This window comes from Mauremys mutica, chromosome 12 (genome assembly GCF_020497125.1).
Source record: "Mauremys mutica isolate MM-2020 ecotype Southern chromosome 12, ASM2049712v1, whole genome shotgun sequence".
Lineage (NCBI taxonomy): Eukaryota > Metazoa > Chordata > Testudines > Geoemydidae > Mauremys > Mauremys mutica.
In genome coordinates, this window is record NC_059083.1 from 80,066,642 (window position 1) to 80,089,254 (window position 22,613).

Here is a 22,613-nt window from a genome sequence, read left to right on the forward strand (position 1 = left end):
CCTGTAGCATTGCGGTGGGATGGAGGAGGAGCGGGCGGGATGGGGTGTGTTACGGGGAGGGGGAAGGCGGGGGGGGAGCGGAGGGTGTATCTATATTTATCTGCACACCCAGCTGCAGCCCTCGCTGCCCCCCGCCCCCCAGCACTCTGCACCAGCAGCTGCCGAGGTGCGGACAGGAGGTGCCAGCACTCCTGCCGGCGTTTCATTAAGGCTTCAAGTGGCATGTGCCCCTCCAGCCCAGGCCTGGCACTGTGCCATCTCTGCGACTCCAGCTGTCACCTTGGTGACGGGGTGACTGCGGGGAGCACTTGGCTGCCCAGCGAAGCTGAGCCAGCCTCTGCCCAGCTGCCAGCCGCCGCCTCGTGAGCCGCCGAGTACCGCAGGGCCAGTGCGGCTCAGTCATTCCAGGCCCAAGCTGGGGCCCCCTGAACCTCAAACGGCCTGGGCTGGAGCTGCCCCTGCCTCTCTCCGCCTCCCAAAGCCAGGCTGGGCTCTGGCTTCGCTAGCGGGGACGGAGCTGGCCGAATTCCTGGGACAGGAGCGCAGCACCGGCAGCTCCACCCGCGCCGTGTGGAGCCTGATGTTGCCCTTTGAGACACCGTGGCCCAGTGGGTCAGGTGCTGGGCTGGGAGCTGAGAGACCTGGGGACTAGCCCGGCTCTCCTGGGTGACCGTGGGCAACTCCCATCCTCTCTCTGGGCCTCATTTCCTCCGTCCCTAAAGCCAAGCTGATGAGACGCCAGGTCCTAATGGGTTTGGAGCAAGAAAGCTGCTCCCTAATCATCCTGCTTGTGTCCGTGGGAGGTGGGGCTGCAAAGACAGCGTGCTTCAGCTTTGGACCTAGACGGGCCCTGTCCCGAGAGCTGTGATCCCGCCTCACTGCTCTGTGCCTCAGTTTCCCCTTCTGTGAAAGGGGGATAGATGCCTCCCCTGCAGCAGGGAGCTGGCTGTTGTGAAGGGCATTGACCCGCCTGGATGGAATTCTGTACACGCCGTGTGTGATTATTGCTTTGATTTTTTCCCCCTGTATATTTAATCCAGAGGTGGATGCTAGCCTAGACCCGGTCTCTGCTGTGCCAGCATGAAGCCAGAGGAACACCGTGGATGCACCTATGGTCGGTATTTTTAGGCTCCCATCACCGTGATATCTGGGCACCTGACAGTCTTTACTGTGTCTATCCTCCTCGCACATCGCTGGGCGCCAGGGCCCATGCGGTTAGCCCTGTTTCACAGCTGCGGGGGATTGAGGCCTGGAGCGGGCTCTACACACTAGACCCCCCCCCTCTCCTGCTATCGGGGGGTTACGCTGGAGTAAGTGTGGGAGCGGGGCACTGTTCCTTGGTGCCACTGCAGGGCTCCTGTCTCGGAGCTGAGCCCGGGCTGGCATGTGGCAGGGGAAGCGTAGCGGAAGGAGTCTTGCCCTGGCCGCTCTGCGCTGTGACTGGGCGGGAGGGAATCGGGAACGGCTGCGTTTTGGTCTGTACGGAGCAGCTCACCTGCCCCCCCCCCGCCCACCCTCCCCCGTGGGCTCGCTCAGCCATGCAGCGCACCAGGATTGTCTGCCCCACTTTCCTATCCTAAGTCGTCTTTAAGATCCTTAGCGTAATCCCGCCGAGTAATTCCCAAAGCCAGACCGTGCTTCCCACGCTAAGTCTGCATAAACCATGCGGCTCGGCACCCCGGGAGTCCCGCTTGCACACAGGGCTGCCGCAAGCCACCACACCCCACGGGGCCAGCCGTGGGCGAAACCCAGATGCACAAGGCAATGCCTGCTTTCATCAGAGCCCCTGGGCATCTGCAGCATGGCCTGCCCGGGGCAGAGGGGACCCAGTCCTGGGCAGGCTTCGCTCAGCCTCACAGCTGTAGTCTGTGTAACAGGTCCGTAGTCTCCATCCAGGGCTTTGTGTGCCATCCACTCGCCTCTCAGGCTGCCCTGGCACACAAGAGGCTACCAGAGGCAGGGGTTGGCTGTGTACCCATCAGAGACAAGGGCTTCTCAGCCCACACACTGACTTCAGAGGGGCTGCTCCAGATTCAGGGCCAGCGCAACCCATTAGGTGACCTAGGCGGTCGCCTAGGGCGCTAATATTTGGGGGGCAGCGACCGCAGCGGCTGGATCTTGGGCCGCCCCAGTCGTCGGTGGTATTTCGGGGGTGGGACCTTCCACCGCCTAGGGCACCAAAAAAGCTGGTGACGTTCCTGTCCGGATTTGCACCGGTGCCAGCAGCATCTGACCCAGCGACCTTCCCGCTCTGCCCTGCGGACCCACGTCCTTCCTATACCCCCAGGGCAGGTGGAGCGCAGCCGGATGTCAGGCAAAGCTGCCCCCCGCAATGTGCCTCGAACTCAGGCTTGCTCTGGGGTCAGGCAGGGAGTTCTGTCGCCAGAGGGTGGGTGGGGGTGGGGGGGTGGCCGTACCACGTGCTGAGGACACTTGTCTGCTAGGAACCCAGCCGAGAAGCAGTCAGCTCACTGTAGCTAGGCCCGTCGGCCCTGGCTCCGTCGCCATGTCCAGCAGGCACTCTCCGACCGGGTAGCACAGGGCCTTGGCATAAGCGGCTGCCAGGATCCCCTCACCGGCCGCTCCCGGCACATCAATCCAGTCTGGGTACGGGGGCTTTGGCTTTTGCCCTGCTGCTGGCACCCCTGGGTGAGACACTGAGCTGAAGCCGACGGTGTGATGCTGCTTTGCACTGTCCCTTGTTCACACTCATATCACTGGCGGGGGGAATGCCCTGGACTGAGCCAGTGATATTTAGCAGGTGATCGGCCCATTAATTTTGGCATTTGAGGGACATTTGTGAAGAGATTAGCTCGCTATTAAACGCTGGGAGGAGGTGCCTGCCCGCTGCCCGCTCGAAGTAACTGCATCTCATAAACATTTCCAGAGGATTTACTAGCGCTGTGTCCAGTTCTGTGCTGCACCAGGCCTGGGCAGGCCGGGGGAGTCACGTGTGCAGGTCGAGGTGCTGGTGAAGGGGGGGGGGGTGATGTGCATCTTTATGAATACAGCTGCTCTAGTGATAAGCCAACAAGCTGCAACTGGCAATGGAGAGTCTGGGGGGCCTGCTCTGGGGTGCTGTGGGGGAGGGGATAAGCAGGGGGCACTTCCCCGAGGGGAAGCAGCAAGAGCAGTGGCTCGGGCCCTGACCTGGTGCTCATGAGACCTGGGATCTACTTCCGACTCTGCCACCCCCCTGCTGGGTGACCTTGGCCACGTCACTTTTTCCCTGTTTTTTCACCCTTTGGTGTGTTTAGACTGTAAGCACTTTGGCGCAGGGGCTGGTTTTCCTTCCATGCCTGTGCAGCGGGGCCCGGCTCTCGGTTGGGTGCTCCTATAGCACACTAATAACTCTGAATTTTGCCCAGTTCACCCTGTGGTGAAAAACTCCCCCCACCCCACCCCCCGCACCAACAGCCCCTTTCTTTTAGCAACTGTGTTTTGTTTTTGCAAGAGGAAAATGAAAATCTGCAAAGCTTGTGAGTTTCTACCAAGAGGCTGATTTCTGGAGAGGCCCAGCTGAGACAGGACTGTGCCCACATGCAGGGGAGCCCCGGGGGGCCCAGCCGGGCCGGGACGCTGATCTCGGCCGACCGGAGCAAGCAGATCTTCGCGCCCCCCGTGATCACGACGCGGCACTTCGCCACCCAGCCCGGCTTCGCGCCCGGCACCCCGGAGCACGGCCAGTACCAGAGCGGGCAGGCCGGGCACGGCCCCTACGCCGTGGGGCAGGGCCAGCACTTCGCCCCGGGCCAGGCCATGCCCGTCAGCTACGCCGGCGGCCAGCCCATCCGCGGCCCATCGGGCTTCCCCGCCATGCAGTACCTGTCGCAGCAGCCGCTGGGGTACGCGCTCCACGGGCACTTCCCCCCCGCCCAGCCAGGTTTCATCCCCCCCAGCACAACCATCCCCCTGCAGAAGCAACTGGAACACGCCAACCAGCAGTCCGGCTTCACCGACTCGGCGACCCTGCGCCCGATGCACCCCCAGGCCCTGCACCCCAACCAGACCCTGCTGCCCAGCCCCCAGCTCCCCGTCCAGATGCAGCCGGCCAGCAAGTCTGGCCTGGCCTCGCCCGGGAGCTTCCCGCACGGCTCCACCCCCCAGCAGCCCCACACGTCGGGCTTCCCCGCCAGCAGCCAGCCGGCCTCGCGTCACAGCTTCATCCAGCACCCCCCCGGGCCAGCGCTTCTACCACAAGTGACCCCCCGCCCGGCCCGCGGGGCGCCCAGCTCTGGGGAGGGGCCCGCGCCAACGCGGCCCCCTCCCCCCAATAAACGGGGAGCCTCCAAAAAAAAAAAATCCACAGTGTAAGCAATGGGCCACTCATCCTCCAAAGTAAAGTGTTATAACCTTCTCCTGAAGGTGAGTCTTTCTGGTTGCTTAAAACAAACAAAGGAATTGTTCAAATAACAATGGAGTGGTGACACAAGCCAATAAGAGCCAGGAAGCCTGAATATGCAGCTGATTTTCTATGCTAGATACAAACCGAAACCAGCATGACTAGAGAGGAAAGTTTATCCTGCAAAGAAATCCAGCAACCAGTTTTGATTTAGCCGGGTGAATCTTTTCTCTCGCCTTCTTAGCAGAGTGAAAGGAAAATCTTCCCTTAGTAGGGCCTGATCCTGCAGCCAGTTGCTCTCCGCAACCAAAGCCCTTGGTGCTAGGCAATAGCTCCAATTTCCTTGCATCTCTTTGTGTATTCCCGTTGCTGGTGATAGGGTGACCAGACAGCAAGTGGAAAAATCGGGACGGGGTGGGGGGTAATAGGAGCCTATATAAGAAAAAGACCCAAAAATCGGGACTGTCCCTATAAAATCGGGACATATGGTCACCTAGCACCAACCAGCAGATGGCTGGGCTCAGCAGGGGGAGTCGGGTGACAGTTTCTGCAGGACCTATACAAATGGTGGCCTGCATGTTAGGAAGGTTGTGAATGGCCAGAGATGGGGTGTGAAGCCTCCCCGGCAATAGCAGCAGGGGGAAGGCCTGGAGGAGCCTAGACACGGTCTCTAAGCAGCGGCACCATGGATGGCTGGACCTTTGGCCGGTGGGTAGGAACTGTTAGACTTTGGCTGCAGGTCGATCCCTCGGTGCACAGCCTGGCTCGGTGCTCAACAGCCATCTGTTCGCCCTGGCTGGCGAGCGGAGACGGAGTGCCGCCATGCGCGGCCCTGAACAGAATTTACAGGCCGGGGGGCATTGGTGCCCGCAGGCCAAGTGTCAGGTGCAGGACTGAGTCAGCCTCCGGCAAAATAAACCCAAGCTCCGGGCTGCGGAAGGAAACAGCCTTCAGGAAGCCGCGTGTGGCGCTAGCCGGGGCCGGGGTGATGGGTCAGCGCTTATGGCCGACAGGAGAGGGAAGCCAGCCCAGATAGTGCTGTTTGTTGTTGTTAGCCAAGGACAAAACCCTTCTGGGGCGGCAGCAGCTGCCAGACGGGGCGAAAGCCTCGCTCAGCGCCAAGGGCAGCACGGAGCTGCACCAAGCCACAGGGGTAGGGGGGCAGCATCCTAGTGCCTAGCCCGGGGGGAGGAGATGCAGCTACCCAGCCACCGGCCACCCCTGGGCTGGCTCCCTAGGCCAGGACTGGAGATGCGGGGCCCCAGCAAGGTTATTTGGTGGGACGGACGGATTCCCTCCCTCTCCCCACAAACCCTCTCAGTCTTCCCTCCCCCCTCCAGCCCCTCCGATCCGCACACAAACAGCCCCATGGAGACTGTCCCACCAGTCTCCCCACATGACTCAGGGATCCCTGTTCAGAGGCAGGTTCTGCCATTCCCCAAATCCAGCCCCGCCCTGTGCTGGGCAGTGACAAGTGCAGGCCCTGGGGGCTCCAGCTATTGTGGGGGCCACGCTCCTGGATTCTCCACCCCCTTGCACCCACGTCTGGTCAGGCCTGCCCTGCACCAACAGCAAAGCCCCTGACACCATGCGTGGCCGAGCTGGGGATGGGCAGGACTGCTGGCAATACCCATCTCTGCTGATTCTCACAGCCACTGGCATAACAGCTTGATTTGCTTCATCTATTGGCATCTCCATGCCCTGCTCCCATCCTCTAGTGTCTGAGCACCCTGCATTCATGAATGGACTGAGTCTCCCAGCCCCCCTCCCCCGGTGAAGATGGGGAGTATCCCCCCATTTACAGATGGGGAAACTGAGGCCAAGAGAGGCCTTCCCAAAGTCCTATAGGGCGTCTAGCACTGCTGGGAATCGAGCCCACTTCTCCTCTTCCTCTCACCACCCATCCTACTCTGCTGTACCTGGGGACGCAGGTGAATTCCTAGATGGTCTTCATGGGGGCATAGCGGGGTTCCAGTTTCTGCTTTCTCACCTGCATTAGGAGGCCTGGCAGCTGGGGGAGGTAAAGGCATTTCAAGCCCTGTTTAAAACCAAAGCAAAGCACAGCAAAGCGCACCATGGGAGAGCGAGTCGTATTTTGAAATCTGATACAGCACTGGAGATTAAGGGATTTCAAGGGGAACTGAGCACAACTTTCTGCTTGGCCAAACGGTCTCAATTTAAAGGGATTACAGGGGAGGGGAGTGTGTGTGTGTTTGTGTGTGTCCGTCCGTCTGTCCGTCCGTCCACTTTCTAACCCCGGGGGGAAGCAGAAACTGCCTTAGTAGGGTTGAAATTTCAGCTGAATCCTTCACCCTCGTGCCTCACGCTCCCAAAATAGCAGCAGTGATGGTTTACCACATCCTGTGCTGCAGTGGCCATCTGACCATGCAGCCTACCATGGCTGAGCCTTGACTCCCTGGTCTTCCCCGGCCCCGCCCACCCCACCTGCCACCTGTTCCTCAGGGGCTTATCCACCTGGGACTGGGAGCACTCGGGTTGTTTGGGTTCTGCTGCCGTCAGGTCCATTCCTCGCATGGCTCTGGCTCCCCTCTCCCTTCCCCCGGGGTTGAGCGTGCACCGCTGACCCAGCTAACTGCAGGGCAGAGCAGTACTGGCTTCGAAAACCTCCCTCTTTTCTTCAACAACGGGCTTTTCTTCCCACTCCAGGGGCTCTTCCTGGATTGGCCTCTCGCTGCAGAGAGCTGCCAGCTTTTCTAATTATACCTGTGCCCTGCCAAAGGCTCTCCACAGTCAGGTGACATTTTCCATACAAGCATTTCCCAGCTCCCAGGAGCCCCCAGCCTCTTGTGACAGTAGCAAAGGGCTCTACCCGGGGTCCCTTGGGCCTCTTCGCTCACAGCCCAGCAAGTGGAGACTGCATGCATAGCTGGCTAGGATGCCAACTGCCGCTGCTCAATGTACACATTAGCCCCTCCCGAGCATCTGAGAGCCGGGGGTGTTCCCATTCACATGGCAGCTTTGCAACACGCCCCATCTGGGATCATCAGCAGGGTTTGAACCTGGGATTTTCCACGGGAAGCACAGAGTCTACTACTGCCTGACCCATCGGGGTAACTCCATTAATGCATAGCAGCAGTAGGCTGTTATCCTACCCCAACAGCTCATTGCACCCAACAGTCCCAAGTTGGGAACTACTGAGAGGCGAGTGCCCTTAGCTGGATGTGAAAGGCCTTTCAGCCTGTTCCCAATCCCTGAGCCCCTCAGCCCCTCACTATTTGCATTCAAACAAATGATGTGGTGAACGCTTCCTCCTGCCACGGACCCACCAGATCTGTGTCCGCACTCAGATCACCCAGGCCATTGCAGGAGCTGCACTGGTTTCCAGCCTCCTGTGCCCCCTCTACAGCAAGGGAACCTCGAAACCCTGAGCTGGGGGCTGGCAGCCCAGTGCAGGGAGACTTGCTCCTGTGCGTCGCCGCGTGAGTATGTGGGTGACGTGTGAGCTAATGGGGGATTTGACATTATTTCCTTTCTATTCGCTCCCACTTCCCCGTTAGCTCCTCTATTGTCGCGCTCGTTATGCCTCGGTTCTGAGGGCTTTGTCTGCATGTTAGCCAAGCACATGTCCTGCTTAGTACCGAGTGCCCCCCCACCCCATTCCCAGGACACCCTGGCACATCCCTCCCCCCACCTCCTGTAGGAATCCCACCCTGCCCCGCATGCCAGACCAGCATGGTGGCTCCGTGGAGAGGGTGTATGTGGGGGGACAGGGAAAAGGGCACTAAGGCAGAGTCACCAGGACCCAGGCTGGCAGGGATGTGGAAGCCGTGGTCCTGGGGGTCGGCACCTCCGGGGCGGGAGTGCAAACACGGGGGCTGAGTGGTTTATTGATGCTGGGGAACCTACATCTCCCCAGGCGGCCTCCCCCGCCCCCAGCTGCTGGCCGGTCCCTCTTTGCTTAGAGGTCTTTAAGGGGGAAGCAGGAGACTCCTGCGGGACTGAGACCCTCCTGGAGCCCCACTGAGCTGCCCCCTTGTGCCCCAGGAGCTGAGGGGGAGGGGTGAATCGCCTCTGAGGCCCCAGCTGCATCGTCCCCACCCCACAGGGCAATGCGGGCACCGGCCAGGCGGGGTCAACACTGGGGGCTGTTCTGCTCTCAGCTCCACTCGCTTCCCCCATGTAGGTGAGGGCAGGGCTGGGGCCTGCCCCCTGCGATCGGGAGCCATGGGGCCCCTCGGGATTTCTCAGGCGCTGCTCCTGTATCCTAGTTGCCGTGGCTTACCCAGAGCCCTCCCCAGAGACAGCAGTCGGGGGGTCAGAGCCAAGCCAGGCCCTCGGGAACCCGCTGACTAGAGGAGCGGCCTGGTAGCTGGCTCCCCGGTAACCCAGCAGCGATGCAGGGCCTGCTGCACAATGGAACTGCCCCACGCCGGCTGGAGTCTGTCGGGGCAGGACAGAGGGGGAAGGGCATGTTCATCCCCCAGGCGCCATCAAATCCGCCCCACGTCACAGGAGCTCACAGTCGCACCGCTGAGCTTGGCCGAGGTGTGAGACACACACACCCCGTCGGTCCCACAGGCTCCGCTCGGCCCCGTGTCCGTCAAGTGACTGCCATGCACTTCACCGGTGCTGGCGATTCGGTGTCATGGCGGGGAAGACAAGGGGTGTTTACTGGTGTTTTCCCCCAAATTTTCCCTCCCTGGCTTTCGCTCAGCGATGTGCTGTCCAGCAGTCATATAGCTGCTGCCCTCCACCCCAGAGTCAGCTGCATTCCACGGGTGCCATGTGTGCCTACTTTGCACAGCCCCTTTGCCATCCCAGATGAAAGTTTACACAGCAGCTCTCTGGGCCATTCATGTATCCTCACTGCAATGTCAGCGCAGGCCTGCAGATAGCCCGAGTAAACATCTGCTGCAGTCTGCAGGGGGAGCAAAGGAGGGTTTTTGTAGGCCCTATACAAATGATGGGCAGCGAGGAGGTTCATGGCTTTCGTTTGGCAGGTTCCCGGGGATGACGGTGGCCGATTGCAGAGTGAAGCGAGCGAGCCACAGGAGCGGGGCTAGGACAATGCGGGAGGCTGACGCTTTCTGGTTGTGGGTGCCCAGCGTGATACACCTGGGAGCTGTCCGGGGGTGTGTGGTCGGCACCCACAGCTCCTGGCAGCGTTGTACTGGGGGCTCCCTCCATTCCCCCACTGTGTACATCTCTCCCCTACTCCTCTATTTCAGGGACTCCCTGCAACTCCTCCTACCTCCCCGGTGCCAGGGGTTGTGTGTGTGCCCCCATTCCCCTGCTCCCACAGCAGTAAACCCCCCCAAACCAGTGTCTCTGTGTGCCCTGCATTCCCCCATCCCTCGTGTCACCCCATGCCAGAGCCGCGTGCCCTGTTCTCCCCCCCGCCCCCATCACTGGCTGTCTGGAAGAGAAGTCATGCAGGGTGTCAGCCCTGGGCCAAGGCTCTTGCTGTGGCGGTGCTAGACACATGCGGGGGGGGGAGGGCTCCCCCCTGTGTTCCCCATTTGCGGATTTCCAACCCCCACCCCACGGATTCCGCTGCTGTGTGTCCAGAACATGCCCCGAAACTTTGGACCCGCTGGGACGCGGCGCTCGCAGGTTCTGCCCCCCGAGACAAACCCCTTTGGGTGGCGGGCCCAGGCCGGGCTAATCGGCTGTGCCGTGGCCAGCCCCCGGGGGAAGCCGGGGCGGGGGGCGCTGCGTGGGGGCGATCCCGAGGCACCCCCGGACCGGTCTCCGCGCAGGAGAAGCCCCGTCCCGCCGGGCCCGCCGGGAAGTTGGGGCTCGGGGGCTGGAGGAGCGGAGCGGAGCGGGCGAGCCCCGAGCAGCCCCCGGGCCGGGCCCGGGCTGAGCGCGCCGCGCGGGGCCGCTTCCCCCGAGGGGCCGGGCCAATCCCGGCTCCGCGCACGCCGCGATCACCGCCCAGGTAGGAGCCCGGCCGCCCCCCGGCGCCGCTGGGCGGCAGAAGTTGGCAGGCTCCGGGGCTTTGCAGCCAGCCCGCCCGCCCGCCCCAGCCGGAGCTCGGAGCCCGGAGCCGGGGCCCCAAGCGCCCCTCGCCGTGGGGTGCGGAGGACCCAGGAGCGGAGGCTCGTTAACCCCCCCGGACCCGGATCTCCGGCCGTGAGTTCCCCGGGGCGAGCGGGTCGCGGCTGCCGGGCGCTGGCGGGGCGGCTGCCAACAAAGTCCCCGCGCTGGAAGCGAGCAGCCCCCTCCCCAGTGCCGCGGACCCGGGCGGGCAGGGGACGGTCCCTTGTGCGGGGCCTGGAAAAGCGGGGGGGGGGGCTCTGGGAGGAGAGTGGGGGGCTGGGAGCCCGAACTCCTGGGTTCTATCCCCGGCTCTGGGTGGAGAGTGGGGGGCTGGGAGCCCGGACTCCTGGGTTCTATCCCCGGCTCTGGGTGAAGAGTGGGGGGCTGGGAGCCGGGACTCCTGGGTTCTATCCCCGGCTCTGGGTGAAGAGTGGGGGGCTGGGAGCCGGGACCCCTGGGTTCTATCCCCGGCTCTGGAAGGAGAGTGGGGGGCTGGGAGCCGGGACTCCTGGGTTCTATCCCCGGCTCTGGAAGGAGAGTGGGGGGCTGGGAGCCGGGACTCCTGGGTTCTATCCCCGGCTCTGGGAGGAGAGTGGGGGGCTGGGAGCCGGGACCCCTGGGTTCTATCCCCGGCTCTGGGAGGAGAGTGGGGGGCTGGGAGCCGGGACCCCTGGGTTCTATCCCCGGCTCTGGGAGGAGAGTGGGGGGCTGGGAGCCGGGACTCCTGGGTTCTATCCCCGGCTCTGGGAGGAGAGTGGGGGGCTGGGAGCCGGGACCCCTGGGTTCTATCCCCGGCTCTGGGAGGAGAGTGGGGGGCTGGGAGCCGGGACCCCTGGGTTCTATCCCCGGCTCTGGGAGGAGAGTGGGGGGCTGGGAGCCGGGACCCCTGGGTTCTATCCCCGGCTCTGGGAGGAGAGTGGGGGGCTGGGAGCCCGGACCCCTGGGTTCTATCCCCGGCTCTGGGTGGAGAGTGGGGGGCTGGGAGCCGGGACCCCTGGGTTCTATCCCCGGCTCTGGGAGGAGAGTGGGGGGCTGGGAGCCGGGACTCCTGGGTTCTATCCCCGGCTCTGGGAGGAGAGTGGGGGGCTGGGAGCCGGGACTCCTGGGTTCTATCCCCGGCTCTGGGAGGAGAGTGGGGGGCTGGGAGCCGGGACTCCTGGGTTCTATCCCCGGCTCTGGGTGGAGAGTGGGGGGCTGGGAGCCGGGACCCCTGGGTTCTAGCCCCGGCTCTGGGAGGAGAGTGGGGGGCTGGGAGCCGGGACTCCTGGGTTCTAGCCCCGGCTCTGGGAGGAGAGTGGGGGGCTGGGAGCCGGGACTCCTGGGTTCTAGCCCCGGCTCTGGGAGGAGAGTGGGGGGCTGGGAGCCGGGACTCCTGGGTTCTAGCCCCGGCTCTGGGAGGAGAGTGGGGGGCTGGGAGCCGGGACTCCTGGGTTCCATCCCCGGCTCTGGGTGGAGAGTGGGGGCTGGGAGCCAGGACTCCTGGGCTCCATCCCCGGCTCTGGGAGGAGAGTGGGGGTTTGTGGGGGGGCTGGGAGCCAGGACTCCTGGGTTCTATCCCCGGCTCTGGGAGGAGAGTGGGTTGCTAGTGGGTTAGAATGGGGGGAGGCTGGGAAACAGGACTCCTGGGTTCCATCCCCAGCTCCGGGAGGAGAGTGGGGGCTAGTGGGTTAGAGCGGGGGGTTGGGGCTCTGGGCTCCTGAGCTCTGTTCCTGGCTCTGGGAGGGGAGTGGGGGCTGGTGGGTGAGAGCAGGGGGGCTGGGAGACAGGACTCCTGGGTTCTATTCCCACAGACTTGTTGTGTGACTTGAGTGAGTGGCTTATCCTGTTTGGCCCTCAGTTTCCCCAGCTGTATCAGAAGCGGAGTGACACAGACACACCCTGAAAAGGGACGTGCTGGGCGGAGGGAAGCCTTGGCTCTGTCCCAGTAGGTGTTTTATGGGGAGAGGAGGGGACATGGTTCTCTTCTCCCCATCTTTCCTCTGTCAGATACACGAGCACCCCACCCCATGGCCAGACCCAGGCAATCCAGGATGGATGCGGTGGCCCCAGCCAGCCCCCCGGGGAGGGGAGGGGAGGGGAGACTGAAATGCTGCCTGGCTCCTGTGTGAGAGCGAGGTGCCTGGAACCAGAGACGGGAGGCTGCTCGCAGAGCCTGGGTCAGGCTTGTTTCACCGCACACGTTCTGTGGCTCGATTCTGCTGTGAAACCTCAAAGAGCCATTTGCCTGTGGCTGGTTTGTGCTAAGCACAAGGAAATGTGACCTGCTCTGATTTGGTGTCCTTCGTGCAGAGCCTCACAGAGCGAGCGGGGGAGAGAGGGATGGGGATGGGTGGAAGGAGGAACCAGCTAGTGGAGGAAGGGGCCTGAAATGTACTAGAGGGGTAAGAAAATCTCCCTGTGGGCTGGGTGCAGGGTGGAAGCAGGAAGAGGGTCTGAACCGGCCCGTGTGGAGCCCACTAGTAACCACGTGCCCTGTTCTGTAGGCCGGATCCTTCTCCCACAAGGCTCTGTCCTTGCTCCCCCCTCCCCGGACACAACAGGCTGCTTGTAAAGGTCTCCAGAAAAATGGCATCAGCCTAGACTGAGCCAAAGCAGCTCCTGGAGCATGTGGGCATCCGAGCCGTAGGAAATTCTAAGCCAGGCTGACGTATGTGGGGCAAACATTGGCCTAAGCAGGGGCAAGGCCCGTGACTGACCCCAGGCCTGGGTTTGGCCTGCAGGGAGACAAGGGACAGCGAGGGGACCTTTCTGTCCTGTGGGGTAAAGGGTTAAGTGCGGCTCCTGTTCCTCCCTAATAGCAAAGGCTCCGTAGCTGCTGCCTGGGGAAGGGACGGCTCAGTCCGACTCCCCAGTACTTCCCCGTGTGTCCTGACAGCGAACAAGTCAGAGCACAGGCCTGGGGACGGGGACCAGGACCTCCCGAGCACTCTGGTCTCCCTTTGGATTCATCCAGCCCCCGCAGGCTTCACTTTCCTCCTCTGGGAGAGGATAAAGCAACGTCCCCCGCGGACTCCGTACGATAACAGGGAAAGCTGGACGGACGAGAATGAATCCATCATTCGCAGCCACCTCTGGGGAGGAGCCAGAGCAGCCGTTTAACAATACACCGCAGCCCTTCGGCCCGTTTAGGACACGAAGCCACGTCCGGGTGGATGGGGGGCGGGAGGGATCTAGGAAGGATGCAGTCCCCTAGCCTGGGATTTGGCCAGGAGATCCAGGCTGTGTGATCTTCAGTGATCCCAAGCGATCTCACCCAAACAACTGCGCTTCCGCACTCCTAGCGCCAGGGTTCTCTGCTGACTCTCTCCTAGCCGGGCACTGGCCTGGGCCAGCCCTACTTAGCTTTGGAGTAGGGGGACCAGACAGCAAGTGTGAAACATCGGGACGGGGGTGGGGGGTAATAGGAGCCTATATAAGAAAAAGACCCCCAAAATCGGGACTGTCCCTATAAAATCGGGACATCTGGTCACCCTACTTAGGAGGGGGCCACAGTTGCCAAGTCACATGGAGGAGGAGCAAGGTGCAAACCCAGGAGCCTTAACTAGGTGGTGCAAACCGGCCACCGTAGCAGCCCAGCTAGCTGGAACTTCCAGTGGGACGGGACGGGACGGACGGGAGGGGCAGGGCGGCAAAGCAGCCAATTGGATTAAAGTCACGGCTCTTGATTTTGAAGAGTCCAGCGGTGACATTGCAGGGCCGGGGTGGAGTGGAGCTGGGGGTGGGGGAGTGTGTGAATCGCTGGGATACAGAGTCTGCCAAAACCAGAGCGAGTGGCAGAGAAGGGCTAAGGATTTGGGCAGGAAGGGCCGAGGCAGCTTGAGGCGAAGGTGCAGTCGGGTGGCTCTGGGCCTGGGCCTGCAGGACACGCTAGAGAAAGCACTGCGTGCAGGTGAGGGAGGCCGGGGCTCAGTGGCTGGAAGAGCCAGGTGTTCCTGGCAGGTAGAGGGAGACGACCCCCCGAGAGCCTGGGAAAGTTGCAGCAGGCCATGGTGAAAGGCTGAGCAGCAGCCCGGGGCAGGCGTCAGCAGCTGGAGCAGCCAGCTGTGAGCTGGTGAGATTCCAGCCTGGCTCCCAGGCCCACACCCCTGGGGGGTCCCGATCTCCAGGGCTGATGAATTGTTTTCTCAGGTTACCAACCTCGTTTCTCGATCTGTCCAATTTTTACAGGCTGCTTGGGAACCCGCCCGGTGCCTTCGTGACAGCCCAGGATGGCCACGCCCTGGTTCCTGCTGATGTCCGTGTGGCTCCCGCTGAGCCTTCTCCCCGTGTGCCGAGCTCAGGAGCCCCTTCCGTCTGGGTGCGGCACGGACCTGCCCTGGCTGTACTCCAACCTCTGCGACCTGTCGGCGGCCTGGGGCATCGTGCTGGAGGCGGTGGCCAGCTTCGGGGCAGTGAGCAGCTTCGTGCTCACCATCATCCTGGTGGCCAGCCTGCCCTTCGTGCAGGACCCCAGGAAAAAGAGCCTGGTGGGGACTCAGGCGTTCTTCCTCCTGGGCACGTTCGGCCTCTTCTGCCTGACCTTCGACTTCATCGTCAAGCGAAACTTCTCCACCTGCACCTCGCGGCGCTTCCTCTTCGGGGTCCTCTTCGGGATCTGCTTCTCCTGCCTGGTGGCCCATGCCCTCACCCTTAACTTCCTGGCCAGGAGGAACCATGGGCTGCAGGGCTGGGTGACCTTCGGCGTGGCCTTGCTGCTGGCTCTGGTGGAGGTGATCATCAACACCGAGTGGCTGCTCATCACCCTGGTGAGGAGCGACGGCCCCTCCCAGGACCCCTGCGCCGTGGCCAACAAGGACTTCGTCATGGCGCTCATCTTCGTCATGTTCCTCCTGTTGGCTGCCTTCGCCGCTGCCTGGCCCGCCCTGTGCGGCCGCTACAAGCACTGGAGGAAGCACGTCGTCTTCATCCTCCTCACCACCTCCCTGTCTATGACCATCTGGGTGGTCTGGATCATCATGTACCTCTACGGGAACCAGCAGAGTGGGGGCCCGGCCTGGGACGACCCCACGCTGGCCATTGCTCTGGTGGCCAATGCCTGCGTCTTCATCATCTTCTACATCATCCCTGAGGTCTCCCACGTGACGCGCCCGGCCCCAGAGCAGGCCTACGAGAACGACATGTACCCGACCAGGGGCGTGGGCTACGAGACCATCTTGAAGGAGCAGAAGTCCCAGAGCATGTTTGTGGAGAACAAGGCTTTCTCCATGGAGGAACCCTCCTCAGGTAGGCAGGAGAGCCCCTGGCCAAGGGGGCCGCAGGCACTGGGGTGGGAGAGGCAGCTGTGGCTCTGGGTGATTGTACGTCCCTCTGCAGAGGGGGCTTGTGCTGGGGTGTGGTGGTCGGGGGGGTTCCCCTTTCACGGCAAATTCCAGCTGACTCGGGGTCCGTCCTTCGTGTGCACACGGGCGTGCGTTCCGGGAGCTGCCCAACAGCACCGTCCTATGGGAGCCGAACCTCGGGCCAGGGGAGCTGTTCCCTGAGCCCAGCCCTGCACGGCCCTGAGCAGCCTCCGCCTGCCTGACTTCCACGGGAGCTGGCTGAATAGCACCTCTTGGGGGAGCTCAGCGCCGTGCAGGATTGAGCCCTTTGTGACCCAGGACGGCTTCCATTGAGGGACCCTCCTCCCCCCCCCATCTCCATTCAGTCAAATATTTGGGACGGTGCCAGGGAGCGGTGGTGTTTGGGCTGCTGCTGATGACAGAGCTGGCCCATAACGTGGACAGAGCGGGCTGTGAGCCGTGGCTTTGGCAGGGAACTGGAGCCACTGGCCCCGGTGCACGGGGAGGGTTTATGTCTGGCATTATACCCACGTGTCTGATGTTACCCCCGCTGAGGGTGGCCAGGCCAGTGCCTGGGGGGGTGGCTGAGATCAAACTTGTTTGTTTATGTCCTGTAATTGTGTGACCCAGCAGCTCCAGGCTGCGCCCATGGCAGCTGCCCGTCTCTCTCCCTGCTCCCCTCTGGCCACCTCGCCCCTTCTTGCCTCTTCCCCTCAGGTAGTGTCGTGGTGTGTTAGGCGCTGAGCTCTCTGGGGCAGGGCCCTGTGTGGGGGCAGCGCCCAGCGCCGCGGAGCCCTGATGCTGACGGGCCCGGTTGCTACAGCGACACAAATACCCCTTTGTGGAGCACAGAGCCTGGCTCCGGGGAGGGAGTTGTCAGCCAGGCAGCCTGCCCTGGTGGGAAGGTTTGTTGTGACACGGTCCATCCAGCAGGACCTGGACAGAGACCACCTACGCGCTTGGATCTGGTGAGGGAACAGCCCGATATCTGCTCAGTACCAACCTGGACCGGCTGAAATAATGACTTCGATTGTTGTCGTTCTGGAAACACGCAGGCTGCGTGCTGGCCTGGGACGTTTACAGCTGGGGGAGCCCAACCCTTTTCTTCCTTGTGCCTGTTGCCAAGAGCACAGCGCGCTTCACGGGCTTTTCCTCCACTAAGAGAAAGTGTAGCTGCTAGTTCCCCCCCCCCCACCCGCTACGACCTGCAATAACAAACCTGTGCGGTGCCCCAGCTCCATTGAGAAGCCAGACAAGAACAAAGCAGCACGTGTAACCGAGGGCTCACAAGCCACCCTACAATAACACGCTTGTGTTTGCCACACAGGCGCAGCCCCCCCCCCTAACCAGCCAGCGTGCGCAGGCCAGAGCTCCCAGGTGACCCTACGATAACAAACCATTGCTCACGCGTAAATAACATGGGCTGGCGCCGATTGGCTAAGCCTGCGTGTGACTGAATTGCTGCTGGGACTGGGGCCAAACAAGCCTTGCCTCCAGCCCCCAGCTGCTCGCCCCTGGGGGCAGGACCTCTTGTGAATTAGCTCATTAAAACCTGCTTGTTCGTGCTGTGCCATAAACAGATCCTTGCTCCACAGCCGCCTTCTGCTCTGGAAGGCTGGTCTGCGCACGCACGTTGGACCCCGCTAACGACCCCGGTCTCGGGAGAGCGGCACAGTCCTCCCAGAGGGGCCGCAGTCAGACCGGGACACAGGTGCTGGCCCCAGGATAGCTTATTCCTGTGCACGCTGGGGAATAAGATAGGAACATGGGAGTAACGGGTCCCTGAGTCCAGTTCCTGTATCGCAGGCAGGCCCGTCGTCTAACCCTAAAACATCCCAGCATAAGGCCCCTTGAGCACCGCGTAAGTGTGGCCCCACCTGGGGTTGTACTGGAGTAACTATAGCTGACGTGGCTCTACCAGCGTGTGGAGCAGGCCTGAGCCAGCCGGTGCCCTGGGCTGGGGTGGTCTAGGTTTGCCTGCTGCAGGGGCTGGACTGGCTGATTTCCCCAGGGCCCTTCCAGCCCCAGGTCTGTGTGATTCTGTGACTCAACGGTCTGTACGTCGCCTCCCGAGTGCTGCCACCTGCCCGCGCAGCGCTGGAAGGCTGCCCGCTTGTTAAGGCAGCGTGAAAAACTGCACATCCCGGCTCCATCTTCGTCAAGCCTGCTGATCTCAGGGACCAGCTCCCATTGATTTCAGTGGGCTTGTGTCAGACCGCAGCCTTCTGTGCCGGTGTCCAGCCAGGAGGTTCCTGCCCTCCGGAGAGAAGTCTGTCTACTCCCTTTCAGCGTGGCCAGTGGGCAGTTAACGCACGGGCCCATGGGTCCTGTGCCCAGGAGCCCTGGCCACTTTGGGGGCCCCAGGAGTGCCAGAACCTTGTAGACGTGGGGAGGCGGCACTGGTGCCCGAGCTGTGACCTCGTCCCCTGCTCCTCCTCTTCCCCAGGGCCCCAGCCCCTGGCCAGGCCAGAAGCTGGAGCTGGGCAGTGGTAGAAGTTGCCATGGGGAGCCCTGAGAACAGCCCCTGGCCCATGTCCCTGCCCCCCAGGAAGAGGCTGGATCAGCTCCCCTGCCGCCACTGCTCCGCGCCTGCCCGAGGCGACTATGCCATGTTAAAGTGGGTGCGCATGGGCCCCCTGGCCCAGCACTTCTGCCCCCGGCATGCTGGGAGCCCAAATGTTCTTTGAGCCCAGAGCCCCAGTAAATCTGAATCCACCTCTGAGCATGGCCCGGTGCTTTTTCTCTTTTCAGCCAAGAAACCGGTGTCACCTTATAGCGGGTACAACGGGCAGCTGGTGACGAGCGTATTCCAGCCCACGGAGATGGCTCTGATGCACAAAGGGCCCGTAAGTCAGACCGGGAGTGTGTGTGTTCTCCCCACTGGTGGCCGCTTGCCAGAGTATCCCCTGGGGGCAGGACGGGATAATGTCCCAGCACAGGCCCCGCTCTCCGGCCAGGACACAAGGCTGTGGCCGATCGAGACACGGCGCTGGGGGGTGTATGTTCCATCCCCGGCTCTGCTGCTAGCCTGCTGAGCTGCCTTGGGCAAGTCGCTCCGCCCTCTGGGCCTCAGTTTCCCCTCCCGCCCTCTGCCTGTCTGGCCTGTTCAGCCTGTGAAGCCGTCTGGGCAGGGATCATCTCCCACGCGGTGTCTGCAATGCCTGGCACGGTGGGGCCTGATCTCGGCTGTGTTACGGGAGTGAGCTGAACAAGGGGCTGGTCCCCAGCACCCTGCTGTGAGCTGCTCCAGATTCCTGTCACCGTAGGGTGCAGCCAGGCACAGCCTGGCATGGTTGGGCTGGGGGCGGGTTGCACGGGTGCTCTCTGCCTGGGCACCCCTGGCCCCGTTGCACATGAGGGAGGTGTGTGGACAGGCCGTGCACTTTCTACCTAGACTGGGAGAGCTGATTTGAACGGCCTGTTGGTGCCTGGAGAGCCCCTCCCTGCAGGGACGTGGCTGGGTGCTGGGGTGGCAAGCCCAGGAGAGCTGGGGGGGTAGGAAGGCCACTCCAAAGTGCCAGCCATGTCTCTTCTCAACCCTGCCCTCACTTGTTCTGTTTCCAGTCCGAAGACAACTACAGCGTCATTCTCCCCCGGGCCACTGCCAACAGCCAGATGATCAGCAGTGCCAGCTCCACCCTGCGCGCAGAAGATGCCTACGCGGCACAGAGCTGGCATGCAGCAGCCCAGAAGGATGGCAAGGGTGTCCAGGTCTGTGATAATGTGCAGCTGTGTCACGAGGCAGCATGACGAGTGGTTACAGCAGGGGGAGCTGGGAATCGGGGGGCGAGCTTTGATTCTACTGCCACTGTCTCCCTATGGGACCGTCGCGCTCTGTGCCTCAGTTTCCCTACCTGTTAAATAGGGATTAAACAGCCACCCCGCTTTGTGAAGGTGTTTGGAGACCTCCTGGTGGGAATGCCTCCTGCGTGTAAGTCCAAGGGATTGTATTGCTACTAGGACCTGTGGTCCTTGCATCCTCTTGTTAACTCCAGCCTTCCCAGCTGGCCTGGGGAGTTGCAGGGATCAGAAATCGATTGTGCTTCATTCGAAGGGTCTAGGACCTCAGTGGCAGGTCTGGGAATAAAAACCCTCCTTCCACAGTGGGGGATGAGATTTCCCAGGGGTCAGGACTGGTGTTTCCGATGCAGAAACTGAAGCAACAGGCCTTGCCCACCTCCTCACTGCAAGTGGTAGCAGGGCTGGAATAGAACCCAGGAGTCCTGGCTCCCAGGCCCTGGCTCTAACGCTAGCCCATCCCTGCCGGTGAAGGTGGGCTGTTCCCCGCTCTCTGAATGCAGCGAGCTGAAGGTTTGTGTGTCCAGGCCTCTCCCCTCTCCAGGAAATCCACCCTTCAGACGAAACACCGCCAAGCCCTCGCACGACTAGAACGCACTATTCTCCAGCTGCCTCCTTGGCATCGCGGGGTTCTCACCGCTGCCTTTCTGGTGGGGTCTGACCTGTCCCGGGCAGGAACTGGCTCATTTCTAGATTGTCAGAACAATCGGTTTGTTTATTTCAACCAAGGCCCAGACTTGGGCGTGTGACAAAGTGAGAGGCCTGTGGGCAAACCCCTGCTGACTCCAGCTTGGCCATGTCCAGGGGAATTCCAGGTCTAAGATACGGCTGTGCCTCCTAGCTGCAGAGTCCTGATCTCTGTCTCTCTGCTTTAGGCTCCCTCTCCGTACAGCAAGAGCCGGTGGTAGAGATCCCCGCCCTGGCTCCTGCTGCTCTAGAAACACCGGCGATCCCCTTCCTCCAAAGAGGGAATCTGGCTCCTTCCCCACCCGTGGACAGTCAAGCCAAGGCCAACGACCGGAACTGATCCTAGAGCCTCCTGCAGGGCAGGTCAATGCCCAGGAGAGGAGAGAGAATCCAGCTTCTTCCCCACCCAGCCGTCCCCAGAGGGGACCCAGAAACTGCTAAACACTGCTTGGCCCTCAGCCCCACTGTGCTATGGATCCTCCTGCTGGAGATGCTGGATGCACAGACTGCCTATGGGCTGGGATGCTCCAGGGGCTGCTGAGGTTGGGTCCTGATCGTGGGAACGGCCCTTCCTGTAAACCCCCGGGGTCCCTCCTGGCAGCAGTAAGTCCCCGTGGGAATCGCCTCTCGGCTGCATGAGCCACGTTAGCTTTGCTGCAGCGCCCACGCTCCCCGCTGGCTCCGTCGATTGGCTCCCTGTCCCCTCCTGAAGCCCCAGGACAATCTGCCCTTCGGTGTCCGGATGCAGGAGAACCACCCACACGTGGCTGCAGCCAGAGGGCGGCTGCAGGCGTCGAAGGATGTAGCTTCATGTGGGAGACCGGCAAGCACCTGTCTGACGGAGCCTCCGCTTGCAGGGAGCCCAGCTGAGCAGGTCTCGGCTGGGACCTGCCTGGGACAGAGCCACACAGATCTCCCTGGTTGTTGCTCCTGATGTGGGTCCCTCCAGGGGCTGCGTGGCGTTCCCTGCCCTCGAGCCACACCCATTCAACCCAGCATGCAAGAACCTGGGTCCCAGGACTGGCGTCCTCCACAGGCCCTGCCCTGGGGTCCATTCCTTCCTGTTGCAAAGCCCGTGTGGTATCTTCCCCACCGCGTCTTGGCCGGGAGAGCGCAGGTTCTGGCTGGGTCGCTGCCTGGCTCTGAGACGCGTTCTCAGTCACCCCCCAGCTGACATGGGAGACCTCATGGTGCTTTCTCCTGGGCGTCTCCGTCCTGGGTTTGGAGAGCGAGGGGCATAGAGGGGTTTGCTCACGGATCTGCTGCACTGCTGTCTGTATGGGAACTGTCAGCAACTCCTGCCCCAGCCCCGCGGTGCTCAGACTGGGGGTCTCCCCAGCCGGGTGCAGAGGGGGGCCAGCAGCAGGATCCATGGAACGGCAGCAAGTGCCCATGCACATGTGTGGTGGCTCTTGGGGCAGCTGCTGCAGCCAGGTGCGTGCTGTGTGGGGAGCTGGCAACGGTCTCGCTTGGGGGCAGGGGCAGCAAAACCTGGCAGCCCACTCGTGTGAATGTGCAGGTGGAGCAGAACTGGGGTTGGAGTCCTGTCCCCCTCCCACCCTGTGACCATCCTGCGCTGCCAGCCAGCTGCTCTGAGACCTGCCATGGTCTCCCAGGGCTTCCTCTTGGCTTCAGCTGTCCCGGGATCCCTCCCCTGCTCCACCATAGGCGTGGAGCCGTGTGGGGCTGGGGTCAGAATGCAGGCCGGGGAGCCAGCAGCACCGCAGCTCTCACCCCAGCCCTGACTCCTGCTGTGCCTCAGTTTCCCCCATCTGCCAAGTGGGGATGATGGCACTGATCCCCTTCCCATGCCGCCGGCTGCGGAGAGGGCAAGTGATCTCCTGGCGCAGAGTGAGCTCAGAGGCAAGAAACAGGCCGTGGTGTGGGGGAAGGGGAGGAGACTGGGTGGGGAAAGACAGAGATCCAGGGCTGTCCCGGGTTCTTGACAGCCTGGTTCCCCTCCCCCCGAACAACCCTTGGCCTCTTCTCCAGCCTCTGAGAGCGGCGCCCTCAGGGCCTTCCTACAGGGGTGTAAGAGCATTTGGCTTTTAAGCAAATATATTTTATGGGGTGGGCGTGGCCAGGCCCTCTGCTCTCTTTGGTCTCCGGCGCGCGAAGGTCCAGATTCTGCTCTCGTTCGCCACGGAGCGAGTCCATGTTGGTGTCAGCAGTGGCACCCCAGTGCCGCCGAGAACAGGGATCAGCCTCCCCCTGGCTGGGCTCCCAGAGCCGCGGTGGTGGTTTGGCGCAGGGGTGCGGGAGCGCGCGTGCTGTTGACTCGAATGTTATTCCCCCTCCCCCAGCGCGGAACTGCCCCTTTTTCTTTTCAGGTGACTTTTGGCTTTTTTTCGGTCAGTGCGTGTGCAGAATAAAGCTGGTTTTTCCTACGTGGCGCAGTCGTGGGTCCCTGTCCGGCTCGGAGAGGGGAGCTGTGGTTGGATAGACGGGGAATGGAGAGGAGGGGGTGCGTGGGAGAGGGAATGGGGACGTCTTGCAGGCCAGTT

At 62.3% G+C, this 22,613-nt stretch overlaps 1 protein-coding gene and 1 pseudogene across 3 annotated transcripts; both read left to right on the forward strand.

Moving 5' to 3' along the window:
- The first annotated feature begins 3,454 nt into the window (after window positions 1–3,454).
- LOC123346235 lies at window positions 3,455–4,204 on the forward strand (annotated as a pseudogene).
- A 5,834-nt stretch (window positions 4,205–10,038) lies between these two features.
- Window positions 10,039–22,479, forward strand: GPRC5C (G protein-coupled receptor class C group 5 member C). 3 transcript variants are annotated; one of them, XM_044983552.1, is made up of 5 exons: window positions 10,039–10,244; window positions 14,513–15,568; window positions 18,376–18,470; window positions 19,189–19,335; window positions 20,298–22,479. In XM_044983552.1, the coding sequence occupies exons 2-5, from the start codon at window positions 14,554–14,556 to the stop codon at window positions 20,328–20,330; spliced, it is 1,290 nt and encodes a 429-aa protein (XP_044839487.1). In that variant the 5' UTR covers window positions 10,039–10,244; window positions 14,513–14,553; the 3' UTR covers window positions 20,331–22,479. The 3 variants fall into 3 exon arrangements, with proteins under 3 accessions (XP_044839487.1, XP_044839484.1, XP_044839486.1); XM_044983549.1 differs by lacking the exon at window positions 10,039–10,244 and adding an exon at window positions 10,278–10,438; XM_044983551.1 differs by lacking the exon at window positions 10,039–10,244 and adding an exon at window positions 14,074–14,234.
- The last annotated feature ends 134 nt before the right edge of the window (window positions 22,480–22,613 follow it).

Bases quoted from the DNA above. Each gene is read 5' to 3' on its own strand.
- GPRC5C (XM_044983552.1), top strand. From the start codon at position 14,554: ATGGCCACGCCCTGGTTCCTGCTGATGTCCGTGTGGCTCCCGCTGAGC. The intron at 15,569-18,375 runs GTAGGCAGGAGA...TTCTCTTTTCAG, and splicing joins CATGGAGGAACCCTCCTCAG to CCAAGAAACCGGTGTCACCT. The intron at 19,336-20,297 runs GTCTGTGATAAT...TCTCTGCTTTAG, and splicing joins AGGATGGCAAGGGTGTCCAG to GCTCCCTCTCCGTACAGCAA.